Genomic DNA, 19,156 nt, shown 5'->3' on the forward strand with positions numbered 1-19,156 from the left:
TTATTTTATAAACTTTTAATTATATTTGCTTGTAAACTTTTTTTTAAATTTTTTCTTAATATTTTAAATTTTTGGCCGATATTGCATATGTGGTTATTATTGTTCAAATGTTAAAACTATCTTGAGCTTGATACTTTAATACTTTTACAGGTGAAATTATATTGTGATTGAGGGTGCTTAATTTGTACTTTATCTAATTTGTATTAAAAAAAAATGAAAACTTTATTGGTATTCTCCTAGCAAAAAATCTTCATTCCTAATTAAATACTTCCCATTTAGTTAGTAATTAAATAATTACCAATAAAAAAAATTATTTAAATATTCAATATTACAATTTATAAGTTATCAGAATTATTGATATAATATTTTATTAAATAATTAATTTTTAAATTCAATTCAAAAACAGCACCCGTGGGTTCATGGGTTTTAACCTAGTATATATATATATATATATATATATATATATATATATATATATATATATATATATATATATATATATATATATATATATATATATATTCGGCGGTGAGGGGAAGCAGTGAGATGCACGACACAAACCGCAACTATCTTCGACATAAGACTCTGAGAAAGCCGGAGGGGCTAAGGATTTGATCTGAGCAACGACTTCAATGATATATACGTCTGGCAATATAGATCTAATTTTGAGAGTATTGGTCCTGTGGTTCATCCTCCTTCTCGATCAATTCACAGATACCCAATAAACTTAATCAACCAATTATGTCCCTCAATATGAAAACTCTTACTCAGGCCTTCGCGAAAACAGCCGCGGTGATTGAAAAGACCGTACAGGACGTCACCGGACCCAAAGCCCTCCAGGACTATGAGCTCCTTGACCAGATCGGCTCCGCTGGACCAGGCCTCGCTTGGAAGCTATACTCCGCCAAGGCTCGTGGCGGTTCCACTCTCCTTTCTCACCAGTATCCTACAGTCTGCGTTTGGGTTCTTGACAAACGCGCTTTATCGGAGGCTCGGGTACGCGTGGGGCTTTCCAGAGCAGCCGAAGACTCCTTCTTCGAGATCATCAGAGCTGATGCGTCCAGATTAGTTAGATTGAGGCACCCAGGAGTGGTTCATGTGATCCAAGCCCTAGACGAGAACAAAAATGCCATGGCAATGGTTACTGAGCCTTTATTTGCTTCTGTAGCCAACGCCCTTGGTATATTGGATAACATATCCAAAGTGCCAAAGGAACTTCAAGGGATGGTAGGTATTTCAAAATAAATTCCTCTTTCCTTTTCAGCCTGCATCATAGTGTTGCAGTTTATGTTTCAGTGGAACAATTAAAGTTTCCATCTAATTTTTGGCACTGCCTAATATCATGCTTCTTAGTAGTGCATATGAGTATGGTAGCTGGAGATCCCTTGCAGATTATCGTAGGATATTCTTGGACTCTAAAATTTTAAAATTTATGGTTTTAATACATGATAGATTCAACTTAACTTGTACTAAAGAGCTTGTAGTGTTATGCAATATTGAAGAAGATACATCATACATGTAACTTAATTATGCATTATACATGATAATAGTCTACGAGGACATCTGTGTACTCCCGTTGAATTACGAATTTGATCTAGTAGTATGTTCGCCATTAGTTCGGATTCCATGTTGTGGTATGAGAATAGGCTACGTTGACAACTTGGTGAAAATGATGCATAATCAATGTTATGTTCTTTATTATGACATCTAGACTACTTATCTGAATCGTGATCTATGGTAATGAGGTATAGCTGTTGACTAAGACTTTAGTTGAGCATATAATTGCTTCTGGAAACAAAATGTCCTTTTTACCGATGTGTATTTAATTCTTTATGGCAACTCTACTACTATAATTACTTTCTTGGCCACATTGCCTTGTAAAATAAGGCCTCTAGACAATTCTTTTTTATTCCCAATTACTTATTTTAAAATACTTCACTTTGGATCTTAATCTGTTAAGACATATTTATCTTATATCTAGGAAAAACAAGAACCATTTTCTCTCTCCTGTTATGACAGATACCTGATCTAGGGTAGGGTGGACTGCCCGTCTGTACATAATGCTGCTTTGAATGCTGTCTTTAACCTTGTTGAAAACATTTAAAAATATGGATAATTAATTATTTGATTATACTTTCTACACGTTGCTGAAAAGTTTGTTCTTTCTTCTGTAGGAAATGGGTTTGTTGGAGGTAAAGCATGGTTTACTTCAGGTAGCAGAATGTTTGGACTTTCTTCACAATAATGCCTGCCTCATTCATCGTGCCATATCCCCTGAGGTATACACAACCTTATATCAATGACATCTGTGCTTGGTAGTCGCATACATTTCCTGAAAAGACTCCACCGAAACAGACTGTTTTTTTCTTTGTTTTGTGTGATACAACTATTTCAATATATCTGTGCAAGTGACTTTGCAAGGATTCTGAACTCCTAGAGTCTAAATCTTTGATGGGTATTTTTTGAAATAACTATTCTTGAACCCAAGGAAGGTATAGTGAACAGAAAGATAACCTGTACATGATCAGATGATATTTTAGCCTATTTGGCGCTGGAAGAGTTACGACCTTTTTGCTACTAGATAAAATAATACAAAACATAAGGAACCAATAATAATTCTGGATAAGGCAGCGGAGACATTCATGCAGCTAGATAATGTGTCCTATTGTCCCCCAAATTCCTGATTGTTGCTGCCTTCTACTGATGCTGTGCGTATACTATTATATTTTCTGCAAAATATATTTAAGTCAAAAAACTCAAGCAAGTAATGTTCATGTATTTGATCAATTGGGATTGTATGTATACTCTTAATACCATGCCAAAGCTGGAATATGAGCCAAGAAATTGCTAATACGAGTTAGGGTCTGCATAGGATTGATTATCTTTTGAGCATTGTTACACCTACTTCATCCTCCTCTGCCTGGATTTTCCCTCAAGTCATCAAGGTAGATATCTTCCAAGTAGTGCACAAGACATTCATGTTGCCATTTATTTATTAAATGATCTAGATAGGACATCAACTCTTAGCATCAACCTGCTCTTCCTCTTTGAATGGAATCTTTCATTTTTTTAAGCGCAACGATGCTATCACTGCCGATTCAAAAATCGCCTTCTTGCGGCTTTGTTTGTCTTGGCTTTATGTGCAGCATAACAACACTAACCTTCTTAATTTGTTCGTCACTTGTTTATGCAACTGCTTAATCTCCTTAGCTTGTCTGGATGTGATTTGAACTTTAAATGGGAGAAACAAATTAATGGGTGTGAGAGAATTCAATCCATAATTGACTTAAAATGGTGACCATTTCCCTAAAACATAAATACATAATCATGAGCTTTGTTGTATGCATTAAATCCCTTTTTCTCAATCTATTAACACGGGGAAGCCTTAAATCCCAACTTTTTAATGTCTTCTTTACAAAAAGGTAGAGAGAATGTGGTTAGTATGAGGGTGGAAGGCTGCAATATATTTGTGTTAAGACCTCCATACATTTCAGGACTATTATGAACACAATATTTTGATTCAGTGAAGAACTTAATCATTACCATCATGTGTCAATTTCCATGTATATTCTATATCAACGAATATTGCTATTATTGTGGTAATAATATTGAATTAAAGTTAATGTGAATATGTGATGTGTGGTTGATATTGATTTCTGTGAGGATGTCTAGTGCATCCTGTGTTGAAATTGATAGTTTTTAACTTTCACTTTGCTCAACTCAAGCATGTTTAGATAAGATGTATAATGATATAGGTTTGTTTGAACTCTACAAACTATTTGCTTGATGTTGCTAATGTGCTATTTACATAGTTTCCTTAGCAAACAAATTATCATATTTTGTTTTTCGTTTAGATTCTCATATATCATCAGTGATTAATGATAGAAGTAAACTATACGACTTCTAATCTCACATGGAGGGACAAACATTTGAGTGTTGTTACACATATTTGATGCACAACATTTGCAGCATATCATCTGACCATGTTTCTTGATTGGATATCTTAGACTGTGCTCATCAACTCAAGTGGAGCTTGGAAGCTTGGTGGATTCAGTTTTTCAATATCAGCAGACCTTTCATCTACAGATCCATCTACTATGCAGCCCTTCCATTATGCGGTGAGTCATAGATTTGATAGGAACTGTAAAACTTGTCAATTAAATTCTACTATCACTCTTATCAGATTTGCAAATGTTTAGAATTATGTTTCAAATGACTCTGTTTATGTTTATCCATCAGGAATATGATGTTGAAGATTCAGTACTGCCTCTTCAACCATCACTGAACTACACTGCTCCAGAACTAGTCAGGCCTAAGGCACCTTCATTCGGATGCTCTTCTGATATTTTTAGCTTTGGATGCCTCGCTTACCATTTGATTGCTAAAAAGCCTTTATTCGACTGCCACAATAACGTGAAAATGGTATTACTCTGACTCATACTTATTTATTTTCATAGTATCTTTCAATGTATCTAGTAGCAACCCCCTCCCAACCACACAAACCAGAAGAAAAAAGAATTTATGCCTTCCATAATACAAGCTGTCCATTTTTGTTTCTTTCATGCAGTACATGAATAATCTGACATACTTATCCAGCGAAGCCTTTTCATCCATTCCCCACGAACTAGTTACTGACTTGAAAAGAATGCTTTCAGCAAACGAGGCTCTAAGACCCTCAGCTTTGGATTTTACAGGTATGGTTTCCAAACATTATGTAAAACTATAAATTTATATTGTTGTCAAATGTGAGTCAAGCTAGTGCAACAACACACCTGACTACCTGAGGCTAGATGTAATCACCCAAGCGAAATGAGGCAAAGTATCTTAAAACATGACAAATTATACGAGGTTTCACATTTTAAAATAGCATGTTCATGTATGTCCACAAACTCATAATAAGCATGTAGGATAATCACTAAACTCACAACATCATACTAGAAATTCAAACCATTTGGATCAAGTTCCAGCAACTCCCTCAGGCTCCACCATTTATGCACACAAGAGTTTTACTAAGGAAGAAGAAGGAGATACCTTGATTCAAGATCTTCAAATGCGACTTTGGGAGCTCTCAAATGAAGTGGGGACTGAAATGAGAGATGTTGGTTTAACAGTTACCTTGTATCTCACTTGTTATGTCTGGCCGACCTAGTTACACGATGGTGTAACTCATTAAATGATCATGTAATGCTCAAATGTGCCCAAAATAGCATCATACTTCATAAAAATCCGGTTTTTATGACTTTGGCATACTTACACGATCGTGTAATCCTCCTTGGTCCAGTATTAGCATTCTACTTTTCTTTTGCATGCTTGTTACTTCGTGAGACTTACACAATTGTGTAAGGCCTTTGCATGATCATATAATCCTTTGGTGCATTTTTGGGCAATGTGCTTTACACTGTATCCAATCCTCTATTTCTACGACCTATAACTTCCTCATATGAACTTGGATTTCGATGGATTTTGATAAGAATCTTAAAACAATAATGAAGAACAGGAATTGAATGCTTGATTACTATGAACTTCAAATGAAAATAACAAAATAACAAATTAAAGAAGTTAATCAAATGATTATCCTTCCCGATTTAGTTCTAAATCAGAGAGGGTCTAAAAAGATACCTCCTACCCAAGTTAATGCGGATGACTATTAACTCCAAATGCAAAAGACCGAATACCCAACTATTCCTATCACTACTCTATTTATCCTATTCTTTAGATAGTTCTAAATAGGGTGCAAAATAGATAATAGTAATAGATATTACAATCAAGTCCCCCATGTGTACCAATATATTTATATAAGACCCATACCACATTCTCTATAAATATTGCCAGTCCGCCATCTTGAAGAAGAGGCTTGTTCTCAAGTCGGGATCTAGGAAATTGATTTTATGGTTGCAATGCATTTTCATATGTTTCTTCTTTGATTGAACCTTGCTTTCATGAAATTGATTTAGGGAGGAGATTTTCATCATGTTCTCATACCGAAGAACCAACTCTTTGATGTCATCTTCTTCGATACTTCCAAATGGTACCATAGTATCCCCGTACTTTGCTGCCATTCTTACAAATTTTGGTTGATTAGGCCCAAATAACTTGTATTCCTCACCCTTGCGATGAAGAGCCTCACGTGTACCATTAGGGTAGAGCGATGCAAGAGGTTTTGATGAAAACAATTTGAAGAGGGTGTGATAACCAGCTACCCAAACAGGTCCTTCATCTCCTTCTGGAATCCCACCAGGGCCTCTCATTATTCTTCCTTTTCTAAAGTTGAAAATATCATGATGAACATAAATCTAGGATGTTTGTTTGGTCGAGTCTCGCATTCCTTGATCAACTTTTGGATCTCCCCATCACCGTTTGCTTTTTCAGTTAATTGTGCCCCTATACAAGATATTCTAACTGTATGTCCCCTGTAGCCATAACCATAACGGTTGTAGTACAAGATATTCTAATGCATGTCCCCTGCAGCCATAACCAAAACGGTTGTGACCCTTCGTTCCACCTATATCAAAGATGTCCTTGTATTCCTACTATAAGTCCCGACACACTATGCCTTTGTGTCAGCATTAGACAATTATCATATGCCTCGATTTGTATCTAGGCTCATCCAGGTTGGCTTGCGGCAGTGAATGAAGAAATATTTGCCCAAAGCTAATGGGTATTCTCTTTTTGGCTCCCTACGACTTAAGGCCATACTTGTTGCCAAAGGATACTCCAAGATTTATGGGGAAGGTTATAATGAGACGTTAAGCTCTGTTGCCGAAAGGACATCTAATGACGTTTGTACGTCTCATTATTGCACTAGCTGTTATCTGTTATTGGCCACTCCTTTAACTTGATATCAAGAACGCGTTTTTCTATACTGTTCTTGAGGAGGAGGTTTATATGTAACAACCACCTGGTTTTATAGTGGGGAGGAGTCACCCAAAGTATATTGTCTTGTGCTCTCTCTCATGGCCATAAACAAGCTCCCAGAATCCGGTTTTCTCAATTTTCACATGTTGCGGACAAGTTTGGAAGGAAAAGGAGTGAGTGTGATTACTTTCGACATCGACATGGTAAAATGATCATTTTGGTATTCTATGTTAATGACATTGTTATCACCAATGATGATCACAAAGGAATTGTGGCTTATAAGACCTTCATTTAAAAGGAATTTCAGATAAAAGATCACGGAAACCTAAAGTACTTTTTTCTGTATCTAGGTTGCTCGATCTACTTATGGATTCCTCCTTTGTCAGGGAAAATATATCCTTGATATCCTTGTTGAGACCGACATGCTACACATCTACGATGCTGACTTTCCAATGATCCCAAATATTAAGTTGTATCCGGAAGTTGGAGAACCATTGGACGACCTAGGAAGATACAAAAGATTAGCGGCGTAAATTTAATTATCTTACTGTCATGAGATCGGATATTGCATTCTCCTTTGGTGTGGTTAGTTAGTTGTTGTCTTCACCGCACACAAGTCATAGGGATGTAGTGCTACATATTCTAAGGTACCTAAAAGGTGCTTTTTTTTTTTTGCCAGGGCTTCTCTACACAAATCGTGGTCGCACTTAGATAGGCGGATACTGAGATGCAAGTCATGCTTTGTGCCCTTACAGTCAAAGGTCAACCATAGGTTATTGCAACCTATTTAGTGGAAATCTAGTATCTTGAAAATGTAAGAAACATATATAGTTCCTTATCTAGTGCATAATCAAAATATCGAGCTACGCCCTGAACAATGTGAGTTGGCATGGATTCTTCATCTAGCCCGAGAATTAGGAAATAACACAAGTGAACTAATGGATATGTATTATGACAATGAAGTTGTCTCTTACATATCCAAGAACCAGATCTTTCTTGAACGAACTAAGCAAATTAAAGTGAACTATCAATGTCACTTTGTTTCGGAAAAGGTAGTTGGGACATCTTGGGAACCACCAACCTCTTATTTAGTGTGCGTCTCATGGGCATGTGTAATATTTATGCTCCAACGTGAGGAGTGTTAAAACAGACTAGTGATGTCAAAAAGTTGATATCACTTGTGTATGTTGATGATATGGTCATCACTAGGGATGATATTCAAGAGTTTGATAACTTTGAAGAAAAAATTGCATTCCATGTTTTGAAGGTTAAGGATCTTGGAAAGCTACAATATTTCCTTGGAATGGAGATTGCTCCACTCATGCAATGAGTATTTGTGTTTCAACAAAGATATGTTCTAGATCTTCTGAAAGAAACATGAAAACTTGGATGTAAATCGATACTTCTCTGCAACGAAATTAGACATCTAAAAGTAGTGATAATGAAGTTCCAGTTTATTGAGTGTAATGTTTCCAAGTTGGGATTGTGGGACATATATTTGTCAACTTGAGGAGGAATGTTGGAATGGAATTTTAAACTGTAATGAATTTGCTTTGCACACAAAATAACACTCAAGATTACTGTTCTATTAACTTCTCTGATAAGAAACAAGGCTGGATAAGCAAGAAAGACAACAAGAAAAGCAAGAAAATAAATAGGCAGACACTGCATCACTTTTGTCCTTTATTCCCATTTTGCCTCTGCTCCTCTACCAATCCTATAATGTTTGTGTGACTGGTAGTGGTCCCTTTTTTTCTTGGAATCTTTTTTGATTTCTGCCTTTAGTATGTGAATTTCGGTGGTGGGTGTACCACATTACCCCTTAGTATGACCTTGTCCTTAAGGTCAAAGTCAGGAAATCTGTCTTGTATAGTTCTTAATTTTGAAATCCTCTAAAGTGGATTCAAACTTTGGAACTCCCTTCCACTTAATCAATACTTCTGTCCTTTGGCCAGGCTCCTCATGGGTTTGCACTCCCTTCACTGTTTCATTTCAGGTTCCCATGTCACTCTCATTTCTTCAAATAAGTGTGCTGGTAATTCTGGATGGGCTGTCTGGTTGCCTATTTAAATTAAGATATGAAAAACCAGGTGGATCTTTGCACCTTTTGGGAGCTGCAACTTGTATGCCACCGATCCAATCTTCTGCAGAATCAGGCAGGGACCATAGAAGTGTGCAACCAATTTTTGAAATGGTTTGTTTGTTACTGATTTTTGCCTGTAAGGCTGTAATTTAAGATAAATCAAGTCTCCTTCTGCAAAGGATACATCTTTTCGAAATCTATTAGCTCCTTTTTTCATTCTTTGTTGTGCTTGCAATAGGTAACCCTCAAGATCATCTAAAATGGCATCCTTCTCCACGAGCCGTTCTTTTACTGCTGAAACACCTGTTTGCCCTTGCTCTACTTGAATCACACGTGGAGGATCCTTACCATACAAGGATTTGAAGGGAGTGATTTTACTGTTGGTGTGATAGGAAATATTGTGACTGTTGGTGTGATAGGAAGTATTACGATGAATGAAACATCGTAAGTACATCTCTACTAATTTGTCGACAATCTTTGTTTGACCATCCGTTTGAAGTGCGAGACAGAGCGAACGCCTGCCATCGCCGTTCCCCTCACACGTGGAGGATCCTTACCATACAGAGCTTTGAAGGAAGTGATTTTACTGTTGCTGTGATAGGAAGTATTGTGACTGTTGGTGTGATAGGAAGTATTATGATGAATGAAACATTGTAAGTACATCTCTACTAATTTGTCGACAATCTTTATTTGACCATCCGTTTGAAGTGTGAGACAGAGCGAACGCCCGCCATCGCCATTCCCCTCACACGTGGAGGATCCTTACCATACAGGGCTTTGAAGGGAGTGATTTTATTGTTGCTGTGATAGGAAGTATTGTGACTGTTGGTGTGATAGGAAGTATTACGATGAATGAAACATCGTAAGTACATCTCTACTAATTTGTCGACAATCTCTGCTTGACCATCCGTTTTTGGATGGTAGGCAGTGCTTCTAAGTAAATTTGTCCCTTGGAGTCTAAACATCTCTCTCCAAAATAATCTCATAAGCACCTTATCTCAATCGGATACTATTGAGGACGGGTATCCATGAAGGCGAACCGCTTGTTTGATGAGTATGCTAGCTATGGTTACTGTTATGAACGAATGCTTAATAGCAATTAAGTGGGAGGATTTTGTAAGGCGATCCGCTACCACTAAAATAACATTATATCCATGTGAGTTAGGGAGTCCTATGAAATCCATAGATATCTCATCCCAAACTTGATCTGGTATTGGTAGGGGTTGTAAAAGACCTGCTGGGTGGGTGGATATCGCTTTCTGAGTTTGACAAACACTGCATGCCTGAACATATTTATGAACTTCTTTCCTGATGCCCACCCACAACCATTCAGATGCTATCCTTTGTTAAGTTCTGAGTTCACTCACGCGTCTACCTATCACTGAATCATGGAACTCCTTCAATAACTTGGGAATTAATTCAGATTTTTGTGGAATGACCATCCTGCCCTTGTAAATCAGTCTTTCCCTATTCATCATGTACCCCATGTGGTGTTTTCCTCCGCCTCTTAAGTCCTTTATCACTTGCTGAATAAAGGAATCTGTAGTTATTTCTTAATCCAAGTCTTAACTGAATAGACCAGGAGGAAGTGAGTGCACAATGCAGTTGTTGGGGTGAATTCACGAGAGAGAGAGAGAGAGAGAGCATTTGCCACTTTGTTAAGAGCTCCTGGTTTGTATTGTATTTCAAAGTCAAACCCCAAGAGCTTATACCATGGTTGCAAATAACGTAAGGCGTGACTTGGCGACATAGACAAACCTGAAGCCTCAAGCCTTGGCGTTTTTGAAGGCATGACAAGGAGGCAAAATTTTAATATATTTTATAATTATATATATAGCCATATATTTTTACTATCATCCAATTATATAAACAAGCCATATATTAACAAAAACTTAATGTTTTCACATGTCGATATAGTCACTGATTTACAATCATACTAAAAGCTTACAAAAATATCATCTTTCAAAAAGTCGATGAACATTACAAAAGCATGTGATATCCTTAGATCAAATCCAAGGAGGAACAAAAACCCCTTTGTAGCCATGGAGGTTCACCCGTGATGACTCTCGGTTACTCGTAAAGCATGTCGGAACCTCGGCTCCACAGGAGAAAAAAAATTGGGTTACACTTTTTCGCGTCTTACCACGTTATTTGGGAGCCACGCTTTACATAGCTGCCTAGGTCGTTTTCGGGACGTCTACACCACGCCTTGATGCCATGGCCCACCATGGCGTGTTATTTAGAACCCTGGCTTATACATCCATTTTTGGTATTCGCCATGCGGGCCCCACTTCGCCTTGTTCCATAAGTATTTTAGGCTACGTTGATCCGTGCTGATTAAGAAATATCTTCCCATAAGGTAATGCCTCCATTTCTTCACCGTCACACAATAGCCATTAACTCTTTTTCATACACAGGCTTCATTCTATTTTTATTCCTAATACTTGGCTATAATACACAATCGGATGGTTGTCTTGTAACAAGACAGCCCCAAGGCCTGCCCCGGAAGCATTAGTTTCAACCACAAACAACTTGGAGAAGTCGGGCATAGCTAAGATGGGCGCATGAGTCAAGGCATTCTTGAGTGTGTTAAATTCCTCAGTCGCTTGCGTTGACCACCCAAAACAGTCCCTTCGCAACTGATTTGTCAAAGGAGCTGCAATGCTAGCATAACCTGCTATGAATTTTCTATAATATCCTGCGCGTCCCAAAAATCCTCTTAATTTTAGTATGGTTTTAGGAGTAGGCCATATTCTTATAGCCGTCACCTTTTCCTGATCAACATATACACCTTCTATTGATATCATGTGTCCCAAATATGCAATCTGTGATTTTCCTCATACGTATTTATTTGGATTTGCATACAACTCACGTTGATGCTGTGTCTCCTCATCACGGCTATATATTAGGATGTCGTCGAAGAACACAAACACAAATTTACGAAGGTGGGGATGAAAAACCTCGTTCTTAACTGATTGAAAGGTGGCAGGGGCCTTGGTGAGCCGAAGGGCATGACCCTGAACTCATAAAGCCCTTCATGTGTTCTAAAGGCCGTTTTTGGGACATCTTCCAACTTCATTCTGATTTGGTGGTATTGGACTTTAAATCTAGCTTGGAGAATATTCTTGACCGATGTAATTCATCTATCACCGGTATAGGGAACTTGTCTTTTATAGTGGCCTTGTTGAGAGTCCGATAATCTACACTAAACCGCCACAAATTGTTCTTTTTCACCAGCAATATATAGGGTTGGCAAATGGGCTTCGAGATGGCTGAATGATCCCCGCGGTCAACATGTCTTGTAACAGTTTTTCAATTTTCTCTTTCTGAGCATGTGAGTACCTGTAGGGTTGAACCGACACAGGCTCAGTGCCTTTCTTGAATCTAATGGCATGTCTAAGGAGGGGTCTTCTTTAAGAGTAACTGCCTGCCCCTCTAGTTGGAACTTCATCACTTGTGTCTTCCAGTTTGTCGTAACAGGACCTAACTTTTCCAGCCATTGAATCCCCGTAATCACATTTGAATTTCCCAAGGTAAGCGGTAAAAAATCTTCCTGGATGTCCAACCCTTGTATGCGAATTAAAACTCCTTGGCATTTCCCTTTTCCTTCCACTGATTTTCCTGTTCCCAGGGAGAACCCAAAGCCTGGAGTGGGTATGATTGGGATTTTCATCATATGTCATCTTGGAGCCTATTAACAAACTGGCCCATAGTTATGTCATCTGGTAGGTTGCTTAAAGGGGCTAACTATTCAATAAAGGATCGTTGATACTCAATACCGACCCGACTTGCGTAAGGGATAACCATTGTTCGTAGATCGTACCTGCGTTCGTCCGACGAAACTGTCGGAGCAAAAGTTACTTCATCTCGCTCCACCATGTGACAGGACGTTGTTTGTGTTCCCACCGGAACCAAAGGAGTGCATCTCCTTCCAAGGCCACCAACGCCGCCTCCACCTTATCGGCCTCCGACAACTTGTTGTAGAAATTGAAGAAGCGTTCTGCTCTTAATATCCATCCATCGGGGTTTTTTTTTTCCATCAAATAACGGCATGTCTAGCTTTCGGAATCACCAGTTGGATCCACCGTCATAATTTTCACCCCCTGATCCTCCTCCGCTACCAGACCCGCCGCTGCTCTTTGGTGTTCCTTTTGGACTTTCGTCCCCTCCTCTGACGTTACCAGACTCAGAGATGGTGGTTTTGATGGTTTCTGTTGCAATAGCTGTAAATTTCTTGGTAAGCTCTTCCATCTGTGCTGAGATCTGAGTTGAGCCTTCAGATTCTCTTGTAAACTTGCCATGGTTTCCTTAATGGATTCGATTTCCTCCTCAACCACATCCACTCTAACCCCAATGACATCATTCTTGGGTGGAACCATTCTTCTACTTCAGGAAAGACGTGCTCTGATACCAATTGTAATGAATTTGCTTTGCACACAAAATAAGACACTCAAGATTACTGCTCTATTAACTTCTGGTAAGGACTGATAAAAAACAAGGCTGAATAAACAAGAAAGACAACAAGCAAAGCAAGAAAATAAGATAGATAGTAATAATGCGAGCTGCTACTGGTCTCCAAGGATAAGAAGCTTCCAATATTCTCTCATGATCCTTCATGCTGGCTCCACTACAATAAATAGGCAGGCAGTACATCACTTTTGTCCTTCATTCCCATTTATCCCCTGCTCCTCTACCAATCCTGTAATGTTTGTGTGACTAGTAGGGGTCCCCTCTTTTCTTGGAATCTTTTTTGATTTCTGCCTTTGGTATGTGAATTTCAGTGGTGGGTGCACCACACAAACAGAAGATAAAGGGATCCTGAGTTATCTGAATCTTTAATTTTAGAAGTAAGTATTGTATAGTTATGTTGCCAAGATTAGGAGGTTTTTCCTTGTTTATTCTTGCTCTAAATTGTGGCCCTCAAATGCAGCTTTGAGTTTATTTCTCATTTCTTATTGTTTCAGAATATGAGAATACTTTTCACTTATTCAAATGTTGAAGTATGTACTTTCATCAAGTTGAATTGTCAGCTTTGGTTTTTAGTGGAAAACTGGTGGGGAATGAGAAGCCATATTTGAATTATCTAAATCTTGTATGCTGTTCTTACTTATCAGGTTCTCCATTTTTCCGTGATGACACTAGGTTGCGAGCACTTCGCTTCCTGGACCACATGCTTGTACGTGCATGGAATTTATTTATATCATCTATTGTAAGCTTCTTAATTAAATATGCTTGCTTTTAAGATTTATTTTTTTCTTGGTTGCAGGCAAGAGATAATGTACAGAAGTCAGAGTTTCTAAAAGCACTATTGGACATGTGGAAAGATTTTGATGCTCGTGTTTTACGGTACAAGGTTGAAGTGTTTCCAGTCTCACTTTGTGCTTCATCTTTTAGCTGAAATTATGCCATGGGCTTTGGAATAAAATTGGTTACATAAGATAAAAGGGTATATAAACAGTTGTATGTAAGATTGTTTATACTTGCCTCTAGCAGTTGCTTTATTTCATTAGAGCAATGTGAATTCTGGCTGTTCTGTTCCAAAAGTAATGACTCCGATTTGGCCTTTTTCTTTTTCTTTTTCTAATAGTTCAATAAAAACAATCCATTTCAGATTTTCAGGTCTTTTTTAATTCGCTTTTGATATAGTTAAAATGATGAATGAACTTATTGTTTGTGTAGGTTCTTCCGCCTCTCTGTGCAGAGCTTCGGAATATGGTGATGCAACCGATGATTCTGCCCATGGTTTTAATGATAGCTGAGTCTCAGGTACCATATAGCTAATCGGTCATATGAGAGATTTTTCATTCAGCTTGTATAAATTCATTCTATATAAAATGTTTTTGAATTTGACACTTCACTGGGTGTGATATTTTTGCCTAATGTGTGACAGGATAAAGTTGATTTTGAGACATCAACACTGCCTGCTCTTGTGCCCGTCCTAACAACTGCTGCAGGTGAGACGCTACTGCTACTTGTGAAGCATGCAGAGCTAATTTTCAACAAGGTAACAAATTGGTATTATTATCATTAAGAGTCCTCAAGTCTTTCATTTGAAACACAGAACTTCAGAATGGCCATCTTCCTAATCCTCTTTGAGTGAAGACAACCGAATAATCATTCATAGGAACTTTTTGTCATCTCAATTCTCAATATATGGGAGAACTAAACTAGTGTGGTGTGGTGTGTTTATCCCTCTTCTTGCATTTCTGACCTTTATAGGAAGCTCATCAGGTGTCACACTGTTAAAACAATTCCATGGCTCTTGTTTGTATTTAGTGTATTATTTAAAATTTTGATTGAAGAACTTACTTGATCTTGTATGTCCGGCCTTTATGTTATTTGAAAGTCTTTCACCCTACCCAAGTGTTTTAATATTGCTGGTTTGGGTGTGTATGAATTATGATATTGATGGCAGGCTAGTCAGGAGCACTTGGTTTCTCATGTGTTGCCCATGCTTGTGCGAGCCTATGATGATACTGATGCTCGGATGCAAGAGGAAGTGCTCAAAAAAACTGTCTCCCTTGCTACAAAACTTGATCCTCAGGTAATTTTGCATCATTGGTTTTTGTTATTGGTAATTCATAAAGGATTATCAATATCTATGTATAGGTTGAAAATATTAGGTGATAGTGATAGCTGCAAACTAGATGTTTTCAAGCTTAGCATCTCTTGCCTGATTACGTCCCTAGCAAAAACCAAACATCTTTTCTTTAAATACCGGAGAAATGCACAAGTAATCTTAGGTGGTGTTTGTTTTTTGGCAAAAAGTATTTTTGACCTCTTCTGTTTGCGGGTGGAAAGACATTTGAGGAAAAGACTGTTTGTTTTTCAGAAGACAAGACATAAAAAAGTCTTTTTGACATCTTTTTCCAAAAGACAAAAAACATAGCTTTTGATTTTGGAAGACGTTTTCTAAGTTCTAATCCTATGTGATATTTCTTTTCCACCACCAATGCCGCCATCACCGTTGCCACCACCACTGCCTTCTGCCGCCACCTTCCCCTACCTCCGCTACCACCACCATCACTTCCACCACCACCACCACCACCATCGCCGCCAACACCAACACCAACGGTCTTTTTTTAATGAAGGCTTCAAAAAAAAAACAATTCTTTTTTATGAAAGACTAAAAAGTTTGGTCCACAATTTATTCCTCAGGCATGCAAAAAGACCAAAGACTTTTACCTCTTCAAAAACAAACACCGCCTTAGTGTTTCAGATGAGTAATTGATTAACATGTAAGTTATATACTGATCTAAAGGGAAGCTGAACAAACTGGTGAATTACAACTTGCACAATTCTTTTTTTATCTTTTCTGTTTTTAAAGTTGATATTTTTTCTTCTCTTCTGGTATTCCTTATCTCTACCTAATCTTTTCAGTTTTTAGAAGTTACCTATTCTGTTTTATTTTTTTGGTATTGCATCTCATTTTTAACTTCTTGTCTTGGTAATTTTGAACTTTTGTGGTAACAAATTTTTACTATTACTTGTAATTTTCTGTTATATGACATGTGATATGTATCGAGTGTGCTGCTTTAATACATGGTCTAATAGTCCATTATCTTGTATGAGCTTTCTGAAGGAATAATTTCGTCTAGTCAAGGATAACAGTTAAAGTCAAATATATATCTTAAATGGTGAACACCATTTTTAGGAACCTAATAAAGAAGAAAACCAATAAAAACTACCCTCACTCTTATCCATGGATTTAAGGAAACTGATAACTAGAAGGATCATAGCGATGCCAATGTTGCTCATATATATTTATAAGGTGCTTTACTTTGTAGGTAGGTTGCAGTTACGATATAAAATATAAGGCCTCTATTAGTATTAATCATCCTCCAAGTTTCATGTGGTAAAAGCAGTTATTTGCTTAATAATTGTTGGATAGGTTGTATTGATAATTTCATTGTTGCTTAGCTTTAGTTTTAGGTTTACTTGAAGAAAAAGAATCCATTAATGAAGCTTATATTATACTAACATACATGATGTATTTTGACTAAAATCCAGCTGGTGAAACAATCAATTTTGCCTCGTGTTCATGGATTGGCACTAAAGACGACAGTTGCTGCGGTATGTGATCTTTCTAACATAATTGACAGAGGGTGGTATCAGTTGAGATATAGTTAGTTAAATATGGTTTTTGTTACAATTTACAAAGACTTGTGAATTTGTAGAGATAGAGATGATTTACATGTGTATATATGTGGCAGGTGAGAGTGAATGCCTTGTTATGTTTAGGTGATATGGTTGTGTTACTTGATAAGCCAGCTATCTTGGAGATCCTGCAAACAATTCAACGTTGCACGGCTGTTGATCGTTCTGCTCCAACTCTTATGTGTACCCTTGGGGTAGCAAATTCCATTTTGAAACAGGTGACCCACCCACCCCCACCCCCACCACCACCACACATTTATTTCACTTATCACAATTCTATTCTATTCTCATATTTTCCCTCTGTGTGTGTTGTTTAGCATGGAGTGGACTTTGTAGTTGAGCATGTTCTTCCCTTAGTCGTGCCTCTTGTCCTTGCACAACAATTGAACGTTCAACAGTTTGCAAAGTACATGTCCTTTGTCAAGGGTGTTCTCAGGTACACCTATCCATCTATCTATCAATTTTTTTTTTCTTTGGTGTTGCAAAATGCAAGTGTAATTGTTGAATTACAGGAAAGTTGAAGAAAAAAAGGGAGTAACAATGAATGATAGTGGAGTTGATTTGAAGTTGCTTCCTGTTATACCTACTACTACTACTAGTACTGGTGATGGGGGTTTGAAGAAAAACATTCCAACTGCTTCATCCTCCTCCTCGTTAAGTAATGCATCATCTAGATGGGATGAAGATTGGGTGACAACAACAACAAGAGGATCCTCAATGGAACCTAAACCTTTAACTCAGCCTCCCAAACATGATGTCCAATTTCCCATGATCATGTCTACTCAGCAGCAGAAGCAAACACAAACACAAACACAAACATCATGTCCTCCAGCAGTTGAATTTGAGTGGCCCCATCAAGAGAAATCGAATACCTCCTCAAGTGCAAGCTTTGATGATTTAGATCCATTTGCAAACTGGCTTACACAGCCTACCAGTAATCATTCTTTGCCTCCTGCTACGAATGGTGTTGGTGGTCTATTTTTAACAGGTACAGAAAATCAAGTAAATAATAATTATAATACCAACTGGGGCAACAACTTGGACAGCAGTCCTAATGGGGGTTTCCCAAGATACAATCAGCAGGGTGATACATCATCATCATCCACAAGTTCTGGTCCCAAGGCCTCGGATCTTGGCTCCATATTTGCTTCAAGCAAGACCCCCCAGGCACTAAGACTTGCTCCACCTCCCCTGAATGCTGTTGGTAGAGGTAGAGGAGGAGGAGCTCAAGGGCAAACCCGTCCATCCCGTGCAAAACCATCATCTGAGCAGCCTCCATTACTGGATCTCCTCTAGTTGAGTCAGCATGTTCATATATTTTGTGATTGGATCAACACCTATCCCATGTTTTCAACCTTTCCTTCAATAGTTTGGCATACCTTTTGTAGCAGATTTTTTTTTTTTTTTTTTTTGGGCATTCTCTGTATTTTTTATAGCATAATATATTTGCTTTATGTGTTGTGTGTATTACTACATTAGCCATTGACGAGTTTAGTTGCTAAAACTTAAAATTCTTTATATAAAATGTACCAGTTTATCGATACATGTTTCAAAATGTTTCATATAGTATTAATGTGACACAAGTAATCAGATTGGTTTCGTGGTTTTATGGAGCTTGGAGCAAATTGTTGATATGCTTTGCTGAAGCTTTGACTAGTTAAGTTTCAAGTAACAAATTAGGGTTAGCGACTCCTGTAACCCTACGGCTGAGAGGCTGCTAAAGGCATAATATACCTGTCATAAATAATGAATAAAAAAGGTGGTTTGCCACGAAGGGTGCTAAGGTTGGATGGAGAGGTGCTGCATTTGTTACGGTCCATGTAGGCGCCACGTTAGATTTGTCACACAACAGAAACTTACTACTTACATGGTATGGGTTGCCATGCTTGTCATGTTATTATTATTTTTTTAATATTTAGCATAAAGAAATCAATATAAATAAATTATTTTAATAAAAACTTAAATTTCATTAACTTAAAGAAAATCACACTTACACTTAAAAAACTTAATACATTTGAAATTAAACTAATAAACACTTTTTTTTGAACTACAAATATACTA

General features: G+C 37.7%; 1 protein-coding gene across 1 annotated transcript; it reads left to right on the plus strand.

The window, feature by feature from the left end:
* The first annotated feature begins 537 nt into the window (after positions 1–537).
* Positions 538–18,638, plus strand: LOC144996878 (SCY1-like protein 2 B). The gene is made up of 14 exons (XM_078976810.1): positions 538–1,227; positions 2,175–2,279; positions 4,008–4,118; positions 4,240–4,422; positions 4,568–4,694; positions 14,053–14,114; positions 14,205–14,291; positions 14,618–14,704; positions 14,829–14,942; positions 15,354–15,482; positions 16,949–17,011; positions 17,152–17,313; positions 17,413–17,531; positions 17,608–18,638. Exons 1-14 carry the CDS (start codon positions 742–744, stop codon positions 18,389–18,391), a joined length of 2,619 nt encoding a protein of 872 aa, XP_078832936.1. The 5' UTR covers positions 538–741; the 3' UTR covers positions 18,392–18,638.
* Positions 18,639–19,156: the final 518 nt, after the last annotated feature.

Source organism: Lactuca saligna, chromosome 1 (assembly GCF_052625555.1).
Source record: "Lactuca saligna cultivar CGN05327 chromosome 1, ASM5262555v1, whole genome shotgun sequence".
Taxonomy (NCBI): domain Eukaryota; kingdom Viridiplantae; phylum Streptophyta; class Magnoliopsida; order Asterales; family Asteraceae; genus Lactuca; species Lactuca saligna.

Excerpts from the sequence above, each read along its gene's own strand:
- LOC144996878 (XM_078976810.1), top strand. The coding sequence starts at position 742 with ATGTCCCTCAATATGAAAACTCTTACTCAGGCCTTCGCGAAAACAGCC. Across the intron at positions 4,119-4,239 it reads TGCAGCCCTTCCATTATGCG|GAATATGATGTTGAAGATTC; the intron begins GTGAGTCATAGA and ends TTTATCCATCAG. Across the intron at positions 17,532-17,607 it reads TTTGTCAAGGGTGTTCTCAG|GAAAGTTGAAGAAAAAAAGG; the intron begins GTACACCTATCC and ends GTTGAATTACAG.